This window comes from Epinephelus moara, chromosome 16, assembly GCF_006386435.1.
Source record: "Epinephelus moara isolate mb chromosome 16, YSFRI_EMoa_1.0, whole genome shotgun sequence".
Classification (NCBI taxonomy): domain Eukaryota; kingdom Metazoa; phylum Chordata; class Actinopteri; order Perciformes; family Serranidae; genus Epinephelus; species Epinephelus moara.
In genome coordinates this window covers 6,004,096-6,024,923 of record NC_065521.1, presented here as the reverse complement: position 1 = coordinate 6,024,923, position 20,828 = coordinate 6,004,096, and the positions used below count along the sequence as shown (strand labels likewise).

Here is a 20,828-nt window from a genome sequence, read left to right as displayed (position 1 = left end):
TACATATCTAATAATCCTGTATCTAATATGTATTGCATCCTGTTGGTAATAACAAATATCTATGCTTCTTGATTCCTGATTGACCTCAATGTTGTTGTTTTTTCACTATGATTTATTTTTGTCCTGTCCTTTCCATTTTGTGTTTGTTACTGTTATTGCTTGTTCGGTGCTTGCTGTTGTGAACTGCATTTTCTTGTATATGACATGTGCCTTTTTGATTACACAATGAAAAAAAAATAAAAGCTTATACGGTTGGTTGCCATGAAAAGCATAGTCAATTTGCTTGGGCAGGCTTAAAATTACATTTAATACATGAAAACAGTAATAATGTCTGATCAAGACAAATAATCCCTCCATGCACCAAACACACACAAATGGCAAAATGAGGAATAACAACAGTTTAATATAAACAAAAAGTTATTATACAGCAGGTGTACTGTAATTATTTAATATTAACTCTAAAACAGACTGCATTGGCCCAATAAAGATTTGGCATGTTATTGTTGAAACAGCATGAACACCTCTGAAACAAATCAGGTTTTTATTTTGTCAGCACTTTATCAATATAATATTCTGAGAACAAAATGACCCTTTGATAAAAACAGCATGGAGTGAACAATCAGTTGGCGCACCTGAATGAAAAAAAAAAACTACTTTAAGGCTAAAGGCATACATTCAACAACAACACTCACAAAAACATTCAAAATGTTTCAGATGGGTTAAACAAGGTTGATGAACACAAGATTCTAGGTTGCTTTACAAAGCAAAAACTGGCAATGAATGAACCATAAATAGGTTTGCGACAGTGTCAGATCTTTCCAAAAATATAAATGGTTACTATTTCACTGACACAACTAAAGTACCACAGTATCTTCAGGAGCACTACACTGAATATAATGCCATAAAGTACCTTAAACCTCAGGCTATGATTGAACTGCCACATTTCAGAAGGACTGAATAATTCCTGAATTTGAATTAAGACATGACATTAAAGACGGTTCTCCATTTAATTTGTTGTAGCCTACAATGACTGAGGTAACAGCCAGGAATCTAGCGCACAGTAAATCCGAATTTAAACTTTGCTATAGCTTAACAAAGCATTTGCTTCAGAATGACCAAAGCAAAAACCTCAAAAACACATCTAATGGTAGGGGAACCAAAGTATCAAAGGCTAATGATTGTCATATCTTTCAAACATACATTGTGTTATAATTATCACTGGTAATGAAGGTAGATGAGTCGTAACACACATATTCACCCCCTGCCACTCGAATGCTGTTACAAATACACATTTTCTTGGATCATGTGACTGTGAAAGAACACAAATACAAGAGCAACCTAACCTGAACCTTAGACAAATATAAAATACAAGCATTAATGATAAAGCATTTACCCATGTTATACTTTAAAAGACAGGAAAAGATTAAAAATGCTCATAACAAAGGCATCGTATTATGTTGTGAGCTGCACTGTGTCCACAGGACTGTCTCAAGTAGGATGGTGTGACTAAATGTCCTTCAGTACTGAGTAAGCATTGAAAAGGCATTTCCTCCATTTAAAAAATATCTATATCTTAATCTTAAATGATCCTAAACTGAAGAAATTGAACATTGTTAACGACTTGAATGCATATGCAGTTTTTACACTAACCACAGGTATCTAATTAGATACTTCATAGATTATCACACAACCATTTACTCTCATCGTTATGCACAAAGAAATGAGTTTGACGAGTTTAAAATCAAAAGTCTCGGGCCAAAACAGACCAGTCATTACTGATCTCATCTGGTGCCAGCTATGAGAGTGTTACAATGTGCCTCAACCTCTAACTAAAATTGTATTTTACCTGTCAAAAATACAATACAATTTAGATTTATCTTAGTCAGTTCCAAAATTACACAAGACCCATTTAATCTGACAAACAAACAAACAAACAAACAAACAAACAAGAATTTCAAAGCTACATTATCAAGAACGTCTGCATCATTCCTGGTCTATTCAGAGGCAGAAAAATTGTGATTTTACCACTGTTGATGAGTGTATCTCATCGTGATTCAAAACGCTGATTTATAATGATCAGGGCAAACTGATATCAGATCAGTTCCTTCACTTTCAATGAAAGACACAACCTGAAATAAAACACAGTACCTAATATTTGCTACTCTTAGGTGGAACACCTAATACAATCCAAAATATCAATATCAGCACTGGCTACCAATTAAACTCACTCATCATCATTGAAGTCCAAATAGGGACTTTTTTATAAACTGATTGTACAGTGCAAATTTGGTAATCCTGAACCAAAACATCCTGTGAGTCTACTCACTAATTGGAGCGGGGGTCCCATCTTATTAATAACAGCTTGACAGTGTCAGACTAAATAAGTTTTATAAGAGAAAATAAAATATTGTACTTGCCTGTTTTACATCTATTTCCCTTGTAAAACCAAAACATATCTTCAAAAAAATAAAATCTATAGATGCCATCTTTCACTAAAAGGATAATCTCACAAACATCATCCCTTTATATAACAGCGTGTTCTTCTGAGTGTACATTTCACTTGAGAGACAAATAATGTTGCATGACCAAAAACTGTATAAGTAAACCAAAGTGGCATAGCTATGGTTACTAAAACTGTAACAGTCTGTTGATGCAGTACAGAACATTGACTGCACATAGTCTCATATTCACTGAGCTCTATGGGTGCATCATTAACCCAAATCCAATGTGACATTCACTGGACTTCATTTTCACAGGATAAGTTTTGTTGCGTCGGTCTCTTCCAGGTTACCTCAAAGATAACATTTGCTGTCTGGAGTATCTCTGTGGGTCCATCCAGCCACAGTCTGCAGCGCTGTGGACTGTGTACTGTGCTTGCTGTGAGGCAGCCTCAGACCTATCTCTTGTAGTGGCTGGGTGCGTCTGCGAACATGTACTTCAGTCTATAAGCCTCAGCCAGCAGGAGACCCACTTCCTCGTTACCCCAGTGGATTGTAGGAAGGTTCTGCAGTAGCATAAGAAGGCCCTGAAGAGCAACAGAAATTTACTTCTCGACACTGACACTATTTTGGAAAGCTGAGGTTAATGACTGAGTGTGTGTAGCATTTAAAAAATATTTTAATCATGTGGGTTAGTATGGTAGCATGCTAACATTTGCTAATTGACAGTAGTTCTGCTGGTATACAAATATAATTTTTGACCTGATGATAAAGGTTAAGGGATCACCAAAGTAACTACGATTCAATGGGAATGACATTCATGACATATTTCAGCTGCTTTTAAAATTAAAATTAGCATATCCCTTTTCTTTGCTTCCATAAACCCTCCTTTAAAGTCGTCCTTGTTACCACCTGTTGGTGCTTCAACAATATTCAGTCGTTACTTTCTCAGTTAAGTGTTGATGACTACTAAGATGACAGATTGGTACCTGAAAGTCAACCATGGAGAGGATTTCTTTGCGCCACTCAATGAGGAAAGCAGAACAGACATACAAGTGGAAGTGGGAGAAACCCTCCGCTTCAGCCTGTGGAAAACAAGCAAAGACAATCAACAGGGAGAAGAAAGTCTGTTCCAACACTTAACAAATACTGTATAATGGACCATACTTGCAGCAGTGTAAATCCTATAGTCATTTTTGAGGCTGCAATTTGTGCTGCTGTTGTACTGGATTACTTTCTAGTGTGAAGGCGTGTTGGTGATGTACCACTCTGATCTACCTGGTAGGTGTCCCAGAGACGAATAGTGCAACGAAGAGGCAGCTCCCTCATCAGCAGATTGTTCATCCAGCGGAAAGCAAACTGCAGGTACTCCACCTCATACCTCTTAAAATGATTGTGAATGTCCTCTGAAGACAGACACACATGCACACAAACACAGATATTAAAATTGTGGGTTTCCTGTTAATAGCTTGTATCTGGAATCAGCTGTGCAGCCGTCTATCGCTTTCTACATGTATGCTTGTTAAAAAAAAAGCCCAAAACAGGTATGAGTAGGGCGGGTGCTAAAGCAAAGTGCATGCAACCTAAAGCCTAACGCACAAAACTGCTTATGGACTGACAGGAGTCCACTTACCATCTATCCTGCTGACCAGCTCCTCCAAAGCTTTCACTTTGTTCTGAATTCCAGGCTGAGCAAACGTGTAGTTGTCCTGAAACGACACCATTTTCAGTAAACTGGCACATTTACAGTTTCAAAAAGGTGTTTATTGATGTGTATGTGTTTGACCAAACCTGTATTCCATCCAGCAGTTTGCTCATGCACCAGAAGCTGTCAGCTTCAATGTTTCTCTGCGTTTCCAGAGGCAGTGCTGCCACCTCAAAGTTCTCCACGTCCTCCGCTGGAAAAACAAATAACACTGAATGAAACAGAAATAGCCTGACACATACAGATGGCTCCTGGATTACTGAATGCTGCCCTCTGCTGAGGGTGATTGAAGAAATCATTAGCGTACAAAGACGCAGCTAAAAAACACAGAGCCATGCAAGTCAACAGCATGGCAGGCTGTAAACTTTACAACCGAGCCAGATATGTGGGCTGTTGTAGGGGTGTGAAAAATCTTGATTCAGGGACAATCCTAGTGACATGAGCAGTGTTGGGCAAGTTACGCTCAAAATGTAATATATTGCATATTTCTAGTTACCTTCATTTGAAAGTAATTTGTTACTTTACAATATTACTCTCTGTGTAGAGTAATAAGTTACTTATTACACTACATTTGTGTTACTTTCACCAAAATGAGCTCAAAAGAACTAATAGGCATTTCAAATCCAGTGCTGCAGGTCTGACCCATTCATGCATTCACATACAGTGGTTACCACTTTGTATTAAAATCCCCTGCTTAATAATAACATGATGATATAAAACAATTAATAGCCTAGACCGTTTAAAATAAATGAATATCCTTGGACACAGGGAGGGTCAGGCAGAGGATCAAAGTCTGGTAATTATGAGAAATGGATCAATATCTGTGGGCCTGTGATGTGAAACACAATAAACAAATATTGAGGTTAGCACAACGGGATATTTTTTTCTGGTGGCGCATTGTTGGAAGTAGAGTGGTGTGGATCAGTGTGGGTAACTAAAAAATAAAAATAATAAATAGTTTATTTTGGGTGGTAACGAATTGCGAGACATTATAAATGTAATAATGTTACCCACAATCCTGTTGATAACGCGTTATATTACTTTGTTACTGCTAAAAAGTAATATATTACAGTAACACGTTACTTTTGCAACACGTTACCCCCAACACTAGACATGGGTCCATTTGTCAAGTGTGAGTGTAACAAGGCTCTATGCAGGACATTTCCCACCAGTAACTTACTGACAAACTCAGAGAGGAAGACGACGAAGAAGGGTGTGACCAGATCATTGATCCCCTGGACGTAACCGCTGGCTGGGTGACGGATGGCCCAGATAAAAAGAATACGCTCAAACACCTGAGGAAGCGAGACAACAAAATGGTTGATTAGTGTGTATACCAGATTTATTATGGAGGCAAACATCACTCAATCATTTTCATTATGATTCTTAACTTTCAGCTCCAGTACTTTGGGCATACAGTGTGTTGTTTGGACTTACAATGTGTAAAGCTTTTGATGTAAAGAGCCAAACCGACTCACTAAATTCTTACCTTCAAAGTGCAAAACATTAAAACATACTGGGAAATTAACATATCTCCCTTCACAATTGTTTTGTCACTCAGATGGGCTGATTGGCTCTTGCTTCATGTTCCAAGAATAAGGTCTAAACTTGGAAAAACTGCTTTTAATTTTAGTGCACCTGACTCCTGGAACAAAATACAGCACCTACTTAAAATCTGTTTCCTTGTACCTTTTGGATATTTTAGATATTTAATCTTAAACCTCCCAACCTTGACTTGTTGTTTTACATAACTGTATTTTATTTCACATTTTAATTATTTTTATTCATCCATCAAACTCTTAACCCTAAAACTTTAAAAATGTTTACTTAACAGTATTTTATTTTAAATCTTAATTATCCATGTTTAACCATCACATTACTTTTCCTAATCAGAAAGTTTTAAACGACCTTTATTACTTTTACAGTGATATTGCCCTTTCACTATGTGTACATCTTATTATTTTTCTTTTCTTTCGTTCTTTCTGTAACTGACTTGCTCCCTAAATGATCTCAAGTATAAATCAAGGTTGGATAATAAATCACATGCACAGTTTTTTGAGTACAGACACCTCATATTAGCACAAGTTTCAATAAATGTGCAGATTGCAGAGTAAATGCAACATGTGTCTGAAAGCTTTTCTCCTGATTTCAATAACATTACCACGATGAGCAGCACTGCAACACCACTGCTAATTGAAAGTGTCTGTTTTGGTGGTGTTAATTGTAGTTCAATGGAATATGCCTTGCAGCATTACAGTATTTCTGTACTTTACTGTATTTCTAAGTATTAAAGAGTTACTCCAGTGATTTATTACTGCACTTCTATAAGTTGGGAGACTCTCAGGAGATAAATTTAAAAAAAGAATGGTCAGAGCAGCAAAGATATCCTAATTTTTTAAAATATGGTTTAAGGTCCAAAAATAATGAATCCTACATTTCCCATAATGCAACAAATGGCATCCTGCATTGTAAAAGCCTGCATCTGTGTGCAAACTCTGTGTGCCCAGTTTGTGCCATAAAGTTGAAGTCTCAAGTCCAATTTGAGATAACCCTGATGATGTCATCAGGCATATTTTCTCAGACTTCAGAAAGCTCCCTTTAGAATATGTTAGATATAAACAACTGTTTCCACAGACTGAGCGGTGCACCTAATGACAAGTAAAGTGACTTTGATGTGCAAAATCATTGGTGTGCTCTTTAAAAGCTACAGGAGATAAATATGAGGAATACCTAAATTTTGTTGTGTTGAATAAAAACTAACTTTGTGGTTCATACAGAAACAGTAAGTGTTGCAGTGAAAAACAGTCAACTCATCATTTTGTCTTGTCTGTGTATAGGATTTACTGTAGTGTTAAGTCAAACTCTATATTTACAGTGATATATCATATATGTAACTACTCAAAAGATGAATGTTTTAAAAAGTTGCATCATTTCAAACACTGACTTCTGCATAAATGGCACATCTCCTTTCTCAGTGCTGCTTGTGTGTTCCTGAGGAATATACCATAGTAAACTCTGTTTTAATGACAATTTGTTGCTATTCAATGCCATTAGTTTTGATGATCATAAAAAAAGGAACAATATTTGAAAGCTAGTGATAAAAATATGCAATGTTGTGATAGTCTGATAAACTTACAGTGTGAGTAAGGTATTACCTTATGTGAAAGAGCTGTTTTTATTTTGTTTGCAAACTGAAACTCTGTTGTGAAAATGGAGCCAAGCAACTGTCAAAGAACTTGAGTTGCATGCATTAGCTCGAGAGTAATAACATGTGTGGTAAATATATGCTTAGAGCTGGGGATAGCCGGCAATATGGTGGAAATCAGTGTCACCTCCATTAATATGAATTTTCACTGTACAGTATTCAAATGAAATACAAACTGATGTTCAATTCAGTACCACATGTTCTGCTGTTATGGGTTACTTTAATATGACTTTACTTATTTTGATTGAGGCAAAGAGGAATTTAAGTATCATATTGTTATCTCAATGCTCGTTTTAATTTACATAAGAGTTTTGAAATAATACGTTCATAGATGAAAGAAACAATATCAAAAAACACATACAATAAATGTGCATAAACTTAATAAAGGGAAAAAATGACATAAATTAACAAAAAAGTAAAAGGGACTACAATAACGAGTCTTGAAACAGTGATTCCCCACTTTTACCTTTTCCTTCAGACTATGGGTTGCTTTCACATGAATTCTGAATTCTGTCAAAATAATAATATCATTACAATTCATTTACTGAAAGTGGATAATGCTGAACATTAATAAAGAAATATTGTGCTGGTTAATCTGGACACAATTCTTGGGTGGTTTGCAAACCCACATAAAATCACCATATTTGAGGAACAAGCCATGCTCAGTCAGTGAACTTCCTTTTACAGCAAACATCCTCTGTAATGTAGTAATCTGATGCAGGTTCTTCCTCAATGACTGTCACAGTTACAGCACAGTATCATCTGCAGGGCCATGAGTTATCTACAGTAGCATCTAAGGGTATTTTAAATCGTTAATCCAAACCAGGAGAGTCTCCAATCTCATTGGTCTCTACTTAACATGAGTTATAGCAAAGTCTTGATTTTCTGAAATAAGTCCTGTATCACAACACAGGTTCAACTTAGTCCAGCCATCTTTAGATTATCAGGCCTCATTGAGCCGAACATCTGTGATCCTAGAGTTTATCAGAAAGCTGCTTATCAACTCACTCACTTAACGCTGGGTTTTCCAATCCAGCTATGAGCGTGTGAGAAAGATTTCTTAACTACAAGCCGATCACATGACACTGAAATGACACTTAGAATCAGCTGACAGTAAAGTAAGGCTCTTCTTACTGCCAGAGCAGAGACAAAAACTACAGATACTCTGAGAAAAAAAGGTCCAGCGGAAAGAAATGAACACCTGACCTACCTTATTGAGCTTTTAAACAATGAGTGGATTCTCATTTTCTACACTCACAGGCTGTATCTTACAGCCGGCGCAGAGTGGCGCACAGCAAAGTGCAACTGTCATTGCTTATTTAAGCTCTTTTGCTAGTAGTTGTTATTTTCACGGCCAGCGCCCATGATATGTAATCAGCAAATGTACTTGTACCCATCTGTGTGCTCATGGCTGTGTAGGTCTAAGATGCGGTCAGGTGCATTGTTGGCGCATTGCTGTTCTGAAGCAACAGAAAGCAACTGTGCTATTGACCAACAAAAACTTGCTCTTGTGTCAGAATGGTGCAGTATTTTCCTGAGTGCATTATTCAGACAGTAAAATGCACCATGGGCGGGTTCACAACGTGTGTACACTCTGCTTGTTACACAACCAGTAATGCATGGTAGGGTGGGTGAAATAATACGTCATTAGAAAAGTGTTAATAACATTCTCCAAATTGTACAGACAGCAGAAAGCGGAGCAGAGCTGCTGACATTAGTGTTCTTACTCTCCACTCGCTTCTCCAAGATGTCAAATGTAAAGAGCAGTGCACCAGGTGCAGGTGCACCTGGCTTATAAAGGGAATGAGATGACACTCTGATTGGTTGAATTCATGTTACACCCAAAACACACCTATGATTAATTAAGGGACCGTGCACTATAGACTGTTTAAACAGGGCTCACAAAATCACCTCATGTTATTCTGAGCTGCAGGGATGGAAAAGAGTGTTAAAGTTATCTACACTTTTAGGAATCTTATCAAAGAATCTACAACCACATATCAGCATTCACAAGGTAAGTATGTTTAACTATAGATCCTATTTTATACCCAGTTTGAACACATGGCTGTGCAAAAAACCTTTTTCTTTATCTGTTTTATGAACAGCCCCGGACTCCTCAGACTCTTTTAGCAACATACCACTCAGAGGGAACTCATTCAATGGCTCCTCTGGCAGCAGCACAGCTGTACCTAGGGTACATTTTTTTTGTATTTGGGAGCAGTTTAAATGTGTAATTTATAGTAGGGTTTTTTTTTGGGTGAGCTATTAATATTGTATACAGAATCTGAATCTCACTCTGAGTTACTGTTGTTGTTTACAAACTAAAGAAATGAAAGATCATTTTTGCTTAATTTCTACTGAATATCTGAAGGCAAACTGTTAGGCTGACATGTAAAACTATATCACTTATTTTGTTGCAAGTGTATGTTCTTAAATTACTCACATGTATTTTTTAATTTATCATATCGTCAAGAATAATGTTATCGAAACAATACCCTGAAATATCGGGATGTAATTTTTGGGCCATATCACCCACCCCTAGATCTAGCCATCTTAAAAGTGAGTCACCTGGCAAACCCACTAATCTTGCTTCATGATACAGGCTCCTGCTTCACTTTTAATTTGACAGATGAACCAAAACAACCAACCAAATAAAAATGCCACAAAGTTATGGCTCACACCTTAATTTAAAGACAACATAGTGAGCAAATGCCTATCCAGTGGTAAATCTCTCATTATACAACAGTTAGTTCCGGCCCTGCAATCTGATTGGTCGAGAGACAGTAAAACCATGACGATATTGGAGTGCAACATCACGGTTATTTCACTGTGTATGTATCACTCCGCCTCACAGCTGATTGCAATCAACAATCAAATCAAAACTGACGGTTAGTGTCAGTTAGGTCAGCAGTTGCGTTGTAGGCTAATTAATTCATCCACTGTCAAACAGCCAAAAATATGGATTTATTTCCTAAAATAAGTTTTGAATTGAACTATGAATGGTCATCAGAGGAAGATGAGGGAGAGGAGAAGCTGAATCCATCTGAGCACACATCCAGGTTTGTCAGTGTTTCATCAGCGGAGCTCAATGACTTGGAGAAAAGCAACATACTGTCAGATCAGAAGGCAGAGTCGGCTGTGCCTGTGAAGCGACAGTCCACCATGCAGTCACCAGAGACTTATTTCACCGGCTGCACAATTAATGGAAACGTGCAGATAAATGTGTATAAAGAGTAAGTGCCTGGCGCACCATGTCTGCGTTACATAGCAACGGTGACAGCGGAGTCCTGAGGGAACTATTTTTGTTGGCGGAAGACAAATAAAATGCTTAAATTATCTATTTTGTCCTCATTTTTCAACATTTCTTAATCAGCCTTGCTTATTTAACCGTTGAACTGTTGTATCGTCACGGCTGTGATTGTCTTCCGCACTCGGCCTGCGGCCTCGTGCCTATGACCGCATCACAGCCGTGACGATATACAAGTATAACATAACTCCCTCTCGTGTGATATTGCTTCAGTAACAAATGACACAGGACCCATATATGATTATAAAGTACACACACACACACACACACACACTCACAAAAAACTACCAACATGCACTTTGGATGAACTACAGAGATAACTGAAGTGTTTGTAATTCCACTGCTCTTTAGCAGATCATATCTTACCTCTTGTACTACAGGCTGCTGGAACAAGGGAATCAGAGGATTGGTTCTTGGAATATCAATGTGGATCTAACAGGAAAGAACATGATTGAGATGTTACTCAGGATAATCAAAGCAGGAAACATTTTTGTGTTTAGTGATGTTTTTGATTGATTAGCACAGTCTTATGGCTTTTCTCCACTTGTTTTCTTTAACTGTACCTGTCTGTATGTGTCTTTATAGTGCTCGTCTGTTCTGGAGTGGTAATACTGCTCTATGAAGCCAAAGTATTCTTCTCGCTTCCTTTTTAGCACCAGCTCTCTGCGCTCCTTGTTGGCCGGCAGGTAGCCCTGTCAGAGAGAGAAAGTACAGAGGAGAAAGTGCCAGTGAAGAGAGGTTTGTTTTTTGATGATGTGGACAGTTTCAAACGAACAGAACTGGCCAGCCATTTGAGATAAGAGAAGAGAGAGGAGATAAGGTTGCCTGAAGGGATAAGGCTTTTGACATGATGTGAGCATTTTCTAAAAAGGAATGCAAGTGGTTACACACAAACTACAAAATGTAACTTGGACTCTGCAATGGGCTTTGAGACCAAACGCTGTGCAAAATGCTACAAAAAGGCATATTGTGATATTGCAAAACTGAAGGTCATGGGACTTACAGAGAGAAGTCTCCATGTGATTGGCCGGACTTCTCTTGGTATGCCTGACCAGCTGTGCTTCCGCAGTTCCTCTGTAAAAGCACAGAGCGAGATACAAACACATTATCAACACTACAGAAAACCACAGCAGAAGTCAGCACACAAAGACAGAAAGCACAGTCAGCTGAGTGTAGCGTTAGCCTGGAGCCAAAGATTACTTCACATATCTACAATATGGAGGTGTGTGGCTGTGTTGTTCTCCTACCTAAGTCAGTGTTGGGACTAGCCAGCAACTGTTTAAATTTGTCCAGCCGGCTCTTCTCCCGCACCGTCATCGGTGGTGCCCCTGATGCATTCTGGTCTGACATGCGAGCCACCAGTGGGATGATGGGACGAACTGGGAGAGACTGCTGCTTCTGCAGTGTGGAGCGAACTGTAGAGGGCCACACAAGAAAAAATTCAAAATGTAATAACATACTCATAAAAACTTTGTGTGGACTTCACAAACTGTTTTGTGAAAACAAGAGGGAAACTTCAACATTAACATCTTGAAAACCCTACACGAATGAAACAAAAGTCTCATTTCCGCACAGCAGTCCAGTTCAGTTTCGTTCAGTTTGTTAAGCATTGGAACAGTCATTTTTGGGTTTTCATTGTCAAAAGTTGTGGATGGTACCATTAGAACCGCTCTATTAGGGTGCCTTGCACACTGATCTGATACTAAAAGGTAGAGCCATAAACACTGCAGTCTGTTTATTGGTTGAGAGAGAATCGTCACTCTTGTTCTACAAGGACTCAATGCACAAACCTCCTTTTTTAAACATCCCATCTGCCTCAGAAGAAGGGATGTTATGACAGAGACTCTGACACTCAGCTCGTTCTCTTTTTGTCCCACTCTGTGTACAGTCAGGAAGGTGCAGACGTCCCTCTGCATCACCCATGAACAGAAAATACAGTGAGAGCTGAATGGAGCAGTGACAGGGCTATTACTGTACTATCCAATGACAACTCCACTGACATTGAAGAGAAGTGTCTGCAGTGGAAAAGCAGAACAGATCTAAGGTTTAGGTACATGTCCGTACATGTTAGGTACCTGTTCTACAGGAACTACTAACTGTTTCATGGAAACGCACCTATATTGTTCAACTTAACATCCCTTTTTATGAAATTACGGACATTATGGAAAATGTGCGTAGACATGGATGTGTTTCAGCTAAAGAGCCATCATCAGCATGACAAAACAATAATGAATGGCCATTTGTGAATTCTATGATGAGTGCCAGTGTTCTGTTTTTCAATCTTCGCCAGTACTGTGCACTTTTTTATATTGTCTAAGACTTCTGGAGTTGTGTGTTCTGCTATTTTTCATCAAAATGACAATATTATACATAAAGACTGGAGCTTAAAAAGGAACTACGCACATTTTAAAAATTGATACATGTCATTCCTATGGTCTAGGACAGTCCAAAAATTTTAGTACACATAAACAGCTCTCCAAAATCCAAAAACTAGAAGGCGAAAACTGAAATTTGTGATGTCACAGGGCAATGATACTCAACTTGTGGCCCATGGGCCAAAACTGGCCCACCAACCATTTTCTCTTTCCTTTTTCCTAGATTCACAACACTATTTAGATTAATTTACACTGGGATTTTTTTGTACTTTAAATAAGGTGCCAGCGTACGCAAAAAACACTAAAACAGAGCTTGTGTACCCAAAAAAATGTGCCAAGGGAGGATTCCCTGGACCTCCTGACAGAGGTCCAAGCTAATTGTTCATATATTATTACAAATGTCTGTTTATTAACTGGCCCCTGGCCACCTGGTATTTTGCAATAGTGGAAAACGGGCAAAACAAGTTGAGTATCCCTGTCATAGAGTATAAAGTCTGGAGCTGCTCCATAGACAGTGAATTAGGAGAAGATGTTCTAGATGTCACTGAGAGCACTCAGGGGAGTGTTCTGAGTACATGGCTACATTTTCTGTTTCAGAACAGAGAACACTACAACAAAGTAAAGCAAAAACAAACATTCTGTGGGTCCACAAAATCAGTCTCACATTCCTTGTCTATGGAGCAGCTCCAGACTTTATCCCCTATGACATCACAAGTTTGAGACTTGCTTCTCTGGTTTCTGGCTTTGAGAGAGAGTAGCTCTAGAAATCTATTCATCAGTGACATCATTGTGTGATGGGTATGAATTAGCTGAGGGTCTTTCATTTATTTATTTCATTTATTATTAAACCCGTCCTTTGTGATTTCCTGCTAAAAGTGTTCTGATTGTACTTAAGAAAAAGATCCAATCATAACTTAGCAATCTTTGATTATTGTGAGATGACGAGGAGTTTATTTCTATAACCACTAACAACTATTAATATTAGACATTATCATTCATATGAAATGGCTCTACTTATCCAACTTAATCACAGAAAAGTAGATGTTGGATATTTGGGTGCCTTTCCTCAACTAATCCACTACTAAACCCAAATATCTGTATCAAGCTATTTAACTTTGATCTATTTAATTAATTAATTTTAAACTGAGACAGACCACCACCTGTCTTTTTGTTTATGTGTTCTACTTGTTAGACTTTTATTATGTCAGGTGATTTCTGAGATGTTCAGGTGAATAAACTGACTGTTCACAGCGAGTTTGCTGGACTGATGAATAGCCACAAACACTGTCTGAGGATCTGACGCAACACACTGACTCACAGAGGATTGGGCCAACACATTCAAGGACAACTGAAAACTGTTTACATTTATATTTTGGCATTATGAAACATATTCAAATGTGCTTCCAATTATCTGCTGCAAGCTTTCAGCTCATGCACCAGTGTAATACATTTTATCCTATATCTTGAGATAAATGTGATGGTTTTTTTTAGCAGCATCCTGTTTCACAATCACATACAGATACAGATGCATCTCACTCATACAGATGCAAATAGAACCTGAACATTACAAACACAGTCTTGTACTCTGGACCAGCAGCAAAGGTGATTGGAGCCCAGCACATACAGTATCATTCATCTGTGATTCATATGTGAGGGGGAAGTTTTAATTACACTTTTTTCATGTAGACCTTAAAGACCATATTTGTGATAACATGCACTATTAGAACACATGAATATGGTGTTCATTTTAATAAACTCATTGGTTGTTTAATTCATCTGTGTCACTGGAAACACATTAGAGCACATGGGGATGAGAGCATTTGGTGAAACATTTTCAGTTCCGCAAGATGTTTCACCAGGCACAAAGGCCTGGTATAATCCCACTAGCCCCATCTGCAGTATTAGCGGACAAAGTCTGTAATTAGCTTCACTATGAATCATCTGATAAGCTGCTCAGTAGCTCTTAATGCCAAATGAACTTCTGCAGCATATTACTAACATACCTGAGGACGTGTTGAGGTGGGCGTCACTACTAGACTTGACAACCTTTCCGTTGACATGCTCGCCCTCTGCGTCCTCCTCCTGCACATCCTGAAGGTTTTGAGCTTCTGTTCTGGGAGCTGCCAGTTTTTGTGACACTCCAGTTTCTGTGTCACCAGCCTGATTCTGCTGCTGCTGAGTGGAAACACATCAGAATATCTCCTTTCATTTCACACCAACTCAATACCCATAAGTGCTCAGGAATTAAAAAAAAATGATGTCTGGTAACTACCTGGTTCTGTGTGGATGTAGAGTGGAGACCTGATGGTAGGGATAAAGTTGGGGCGGGGAGCCCGAGGAAATCCACGTCCTCCTCTTCGTCAATGTCCCAAGCATCATTGGTGCTTCGGGCGAACTCATGGAAGCTAGAGGCCTTTTTAGACTTGAGATTGTTAAACTTGGGCTTTGTGTCTTTGGGATACCTGCAGAGGGAAAAGAGAGAGAAAGACAGAAATGTAAAGAATGGTATGTAATATACACAGAAATTTAGGAGATGATATCGTCAAAAGGAACAAAAAAAAATAAATAAAAAGAAAAAAAAATCTCAACTTTTTATACGACAGAAAAGTGCAATAGAACACTGACAGTCTTTCAAACAGCAATAACAATGTCTGTGTCAACACTGGATCACACTGTTACAGTACTGGTGCATGCAATCCACACATGTTAAAGTACTTGAAGCATGGAACAATGGGCTGAAAAACAAACTTGAAAATGGGAGATGCAAATAACATAAATAAAATAGATCCACGAGGGTTACATGACACCATGCAGTCCAGTTGGGTTTAGCACTTACGTGCGTCGCAATCGTGGGTCGAGAGGTGGATGCTGTGCTCCATAAACTGGTTGTACGCTGCAGAAGACGACATGTGAAATGCTGTCACCTCCGTGCAGAAAAACACCTGTGGCCTCCCAGTCTTTGACCTATCTAATGCTAATAGTCAGCAAATCTGCTCTCTAAAGTTAGCAGACACACATCTGATCTTTGTGTGTATGTGCTCATTGTCATCGTATTTTCTTTGTTTCCTAGTTGCAGTACGTTGCTCAATCTCTTTACTCATAGCACAGTAAACAATGAGGGACCATGGAGGAGATGACACCATAGCTGAAAGTGACACTTTGGCCTATATACTGGTTTGAATATGGCTGTCATCCACACTGTGCCCAGTAATATTTCAAGCAAAGACAGTAAATAGTGTGCACTGCACATCCAGGCGCAGTTGGGCACAGGTGCACAACAAAAACAATATACAAAGGAAACAGAGCGGTTGTCTCCAATTTGCAAACTCCCCACTCAAAAAAATGCATACTGATGAAGTTTCAACAAACAAGGTATCCATTAGCGAAATGTGAAAAAAGCAAGCTAACAAGAAATGACAACTCCATAATCCATATACTGTATGTGATACACATTTTTAGGCATTATTATACTTTTTTGCACAACATATTTTTTAAATAAGAATTGGTGCATTACAGAGATTATTCATGAGAAGAAACAAGTCGGTAAGTAGCCTTGTTTTGACATGAGGAGGACACATAATAGGAGGGGGTGGAAGAAATGTAGTTTAGTATTACTGTTTTTATATGGAGAGTTTTATGTCAAATCTCTCATTCTAAATGTGTACATTTCCAAAATTACATTGTTTTGTCATCAGATCACCACCCTTATGAGACCTTTTAATTTTCTCAATACCAGGATGACCTCATCAGCTGATGGCATGGCTCACCTGCTTGAAACAAACTGCTATGGAGCTACACTCATTGTCGGTTCTAATGTTAGTGCAATGCTTGGTAACGCATGGTGCAACTGCCTAGATGTTTTGCTGACAAAAGCCAGACCACATGGGAAGTATATAAGGTAAATGACACGGGTGGTTCTGCATCACAGCATGCATAGGTATACGCAGCCTGTGTGAGAACAGCTTAAAGACTTGCATTTATGATATAAGGCAAACTGGGTGTAGCTACCACATCTGTGGTTTCCTGCAGATGATATCTGAAAATAAAGGAGACATATCAGCTATTAACAGAAGATCCCTGAGACTGATAGACTTCTCAAAGATCTCGTTTTTGGAGGATCACTAAAAATGTATTTTAATTTGGGATGTGTCAGCAATGTGCCAATGTTTTTGGATGATTTTGCAAAGCTCGCAATCCGATGGGGAGTGTTTTGTGATGCACCGAGCCAGCAAATTTAGCCTTACATTCTGCTTTGCCATGGCAGATGACAACCCAGTACTTCCCTTTTATTAAATAACACTAACCCTGCCTTGTTTAGATTGTCCTGCTTGTAGTGTGTATTGAACAGAACTAGTGGACAGCTTGCACAGCCCCTGTGATCTCCACCACCCTGGGGTGGGCATTATGTTCAGCGGATGTGAGAATCTTCTTTCTCAGCTCAGCTTCTTTCCAACTCTCTGGTGACCCAAAGCAGACACAGTCAAGAGTCATAGGATGGGATCAGGGCCAGATCTACAATTGCCAACAACACTCATTTCCTTATCTCTTTTCCTTTATAGAAAGCCAAGAGCAGCAGCCTCCTCTGCCCCATTCATATGTTTAGGCTTTTCTAAATTTACCAGATCAAGTGATGCTTAACAGTTAAACTTTAGTTGTAATCGTGGCTTCGCAGCATTGAAACTAAGGCAGGTGGGCATTTCTGTGTCTGTATTAACAGCACAAATCAGATATTAGTTTAGTCTTGTAAATAAATAATTTGCCAATAAACGAGAAATGGACCTTTAAGACCATTTGTCATATAAGATCATTTTTTGGTTAAAATTACTGGCAGACTAAATGTCATTTGTTTACGACTACTCTCTTAGATAAGGATTCTGTTTACAGATTGGGGACAAAGGCATCTACTAATGAATAATTCTTTCACCAGAGTGGTGGTCTTATACTAATGCTGTCTGTCAGTTTGGCAGAACTTTCACAAATGACAAGCATTTTATTCCAAGTAACTGAGAGGCTTTTGTGTGAATATTACAAAACAACAAATATTACTACTTCTATGTGGACTCTGTCAAACTGTGACTTATCACGCCTGAGGCTAAACAATGTCAACCTAATTTAAGTGATTTGCATGAATAAACTGACAGTAAGCCTTTTTGGCTGAGAACTGGGCCTGCTGATTATCTGGTAGTGCCAGAGTCTCTTGTTTATCAGCCTTAAACTTGTTTTATCAGCAGCGGCTCAAGGACAGGCAGTAAGACAAGCTGCTTGCTTTCCTGTTCAAACATATGTTTGTGTTTGGGTTTCCAGCCTTCCACCCACCACGTTTGAAAAAGATCAGTGTGTGTGACAAAGAGAGCAACGCCCTCCCCTTAGAGATCCTCTCTTCTAAGATTTCTCAAACACACTGCCCTCCCCCCAACCTGCTCCACCCTCCCTGCCAGGCAATTGCATAGAGCCAGGGCAGGTCACCTACTCAGAGTCATCATAGTCATAAAGACACACAGTTCAATACAGACAAGCATGAATATGTCATGCCTTATCAATGAAGTCTGATGAGTTTGCATTTTCCACAAGAGTGCAGGGTGAGGAGAATAAAAGGAAAGAGAATCCCTGTAGGTCCTCAGTGCCCATTATAACCCATTACCATTATTGAGCAAGCACTACAGGCTGGGACTAGCTTAGTGTTCTGGCCTAAATTTAAAGCAACTGTCCACATGATTTCTCCCACTTCAGAAACATAATACTATTTTTTGTGTAAGGGACTGTTCTTTATTTATCAGTGGAGGGGGTGGCTGGGGTGTGACTTCCTTTTTTTTTTACCCTCCCTGAAGCTACAAATATCATCCCTTGAGCCTACATGAGTGACTGGTGGAAAATGTGTGACCCTCCCTCCACCACAAATTTGTTATTGATTTTTAAAACCTACCCATTGATGTTTGAAGAAAGCCTTGTTTTTTTACTCTTGTCATGCATGCTGGTTATTTTGTGCAAATAGTTGATTTTTTTTGCCACATTTTATATGACACACAAAGAATAAAGTGATTTTGATGAAATATCAATATTTTAAACTCAGATTTGTTTTGTTCCAATGGACAACATAATGTGTTGAAAGACCATCGGATATTTGAAATCCAATGATAATTTCTGTTTTTACAGTTTCTGACTATGATGAATGGTGTAGTTTTGGCGATTGAAGAAAAAAAAAAGAAGACAGCCAATTGCTTACAAATTTCCTTTCAAACACATTTTCTTCAAACACGCCTTCCAAACCGTATGTTTTCTTTAAAAATCGCCAGTAAAAGAAAAATACAGACATTTTAAAGTGTAACACAAGTCTCTCCAAAAATTATTTGACATGTCTCCCCCTTTTTGCATGGTCCCTAACACATCATATAGTCTGTACTTTGTAATAAGGTTCCCCCTGTAAACAAAGACAAGCTGTGACCTGAACAATCTGTTCTTGTGGGTAAATTGTTGGTCAACTTGCTCATCAATAAATCTTCCCCAAAAAGAGGAGGTATTTCAACTTCCTCCCTTATGACTCAGCTAACAAAATAATAGAGCTGAGGTTACAGCAGTGATCCTCATCGAGACGGCGCAGTCTCCTTCACTGTTACCTCTGTCAATAGCTGGCCTATAGTGAGTGTCACCACCTTTTCGGACAGAGTGAGAAAGCATATGGCGGGCGGTGCACGGACTGTGCCAGCTGACAGCTCCACTCTGAGCGTTAGAAACCGCAGAAAAGAAAGAGATGGAGGTCTGTCTCTCTCAGCTGGAGGCTATTATACAGACACACACTCAAACCAGACAGTGGAGAGGGCTGAATAGTCCTCAACTGAATGAAGTGAAACCAACAATTATAATATGAGCAACTTATGACTATTCCTGAGGTAGTCATAGTAACATTTAATACGTTAAAGTCAGCTAAGGAGACCGGTTTCAAGATAGTATTCCTATAATATATACATACATATATATATATATGTACTTCATTATGAGTTTATCAAGCTACAGTAGGATATTATCATATTATATCAACGTTATGTTTTGTACCAAGCGTTGGTGATATTTTCAGCTATATCTAACAGTAACGTTGCCCGTGTGAAACTTACTAAAGGAATGTACCTCTGCTTCGTTTGGTAACGCTAAAAAAGAGTTACAAAAACCCACCTTCCGGGAACCTTTGCGTTTCTCCTCCAAAAATTGATCCTGTTCTCGGTGGCCATACTCGGATAACACAACCCCCTTCAGACCGACACCGAGACCGGCTCCTCACACGGACAAACCATAGGGAAACTGTTTCCGCGTTTCACTGGCGACAACTCAGCCCACCTCGGCTCCTTCTGGTCTGCCTCTTCATAAGTTTAAACCATCGGTATATAGTAATATTTAGCTTTCAAATGCGATGATGTCTGATACGGAGCACTGGAAGCCGCCATCTTGGAGCACACTGACCGCAGCGTGTGATTGGCGGGTGAGACGAACAGGTGCAGTGAATGTGGCCAATAGGAGGAGAAGGTGGAGTGACGGTCAGGGATGCTCTCTGATGGACACATAGCATACGGAGATGTGTGGGATACGTTTAAACTTCGTGCTGACGGGGGAGAGTTTGTTGTGGCTCTGAAGTGGCGCTGTTTGGAGAATTTGTCTTCAGGACTATCCTTTTGGTCAGGTTAAGGAACAACATCATGTTATGGGTCAAAAAGTTGCCAGTAAATGCTTTCTGACAGAAAGCCCCGAGAGCTAACTTCTCACATGTGCTTAAGTAACCTCCTTTTCGAAAGGCAAGTCGTTGTTGGGA

The 20,828-nt window shown here is 39.0% G+C and overlaps 1 protein-coding gene across 3 annotated transcripts; it reads right to left on the bottom strand.

Moving 5' to 3' along the window:
• Window positions 1-524: 524 nt before the first annotated feature.
• Window positions 525-20,470, bottom strand: tbc1d22b (TBC1 domain family, member 22B). 3 transcript variants are annotated; one of them, XM_050064657.1, is made up of 14 exons: window positions 20,198-20,470; window positions 15,867-15,923; window positions 15,303-15,492; window positions 15,034-15,205; window positions 11,903-12,070; window positions 11,659-11,729; window positions 11,219-11,347; window positions 11,022-11,087; window positions 5,324-5,438; window positions 4,230-4,336; window positions 4,072-4,147; window positions 3,717-3,844; window positions 3,428-3,523; window positions 525-3,025 (listed from the first exon to the last, which is right to left on the bottom strand). In XM_050064657.1, the coding sequence occupies exons 1-14, from the start codon at window positions 20,251-20,253 to the stop codon at window positions 2,897-2,899; spliced, it is 1,560 nt and encodes a 519-aa protein (XP_049920614.1). In that variant the 5' UTR covers window positions 20,254-20,470; the 3' UTR covers window positions 525-2,896. The 3 variants fall into 3 exon arrangements, with proteins under 3 accessions (XP_049920614.1, XP_049920615.1, XP_049920616.1); XM_050064658.1 differs by having other exon boundaries at window positions 15,034-15,202; XM_050064659.1 differs by lacking the exon at window positions 15,867-15,923.
• Between the last annotated feature and the right edge of the window lie 358 nt (window positions 20,471-20,828).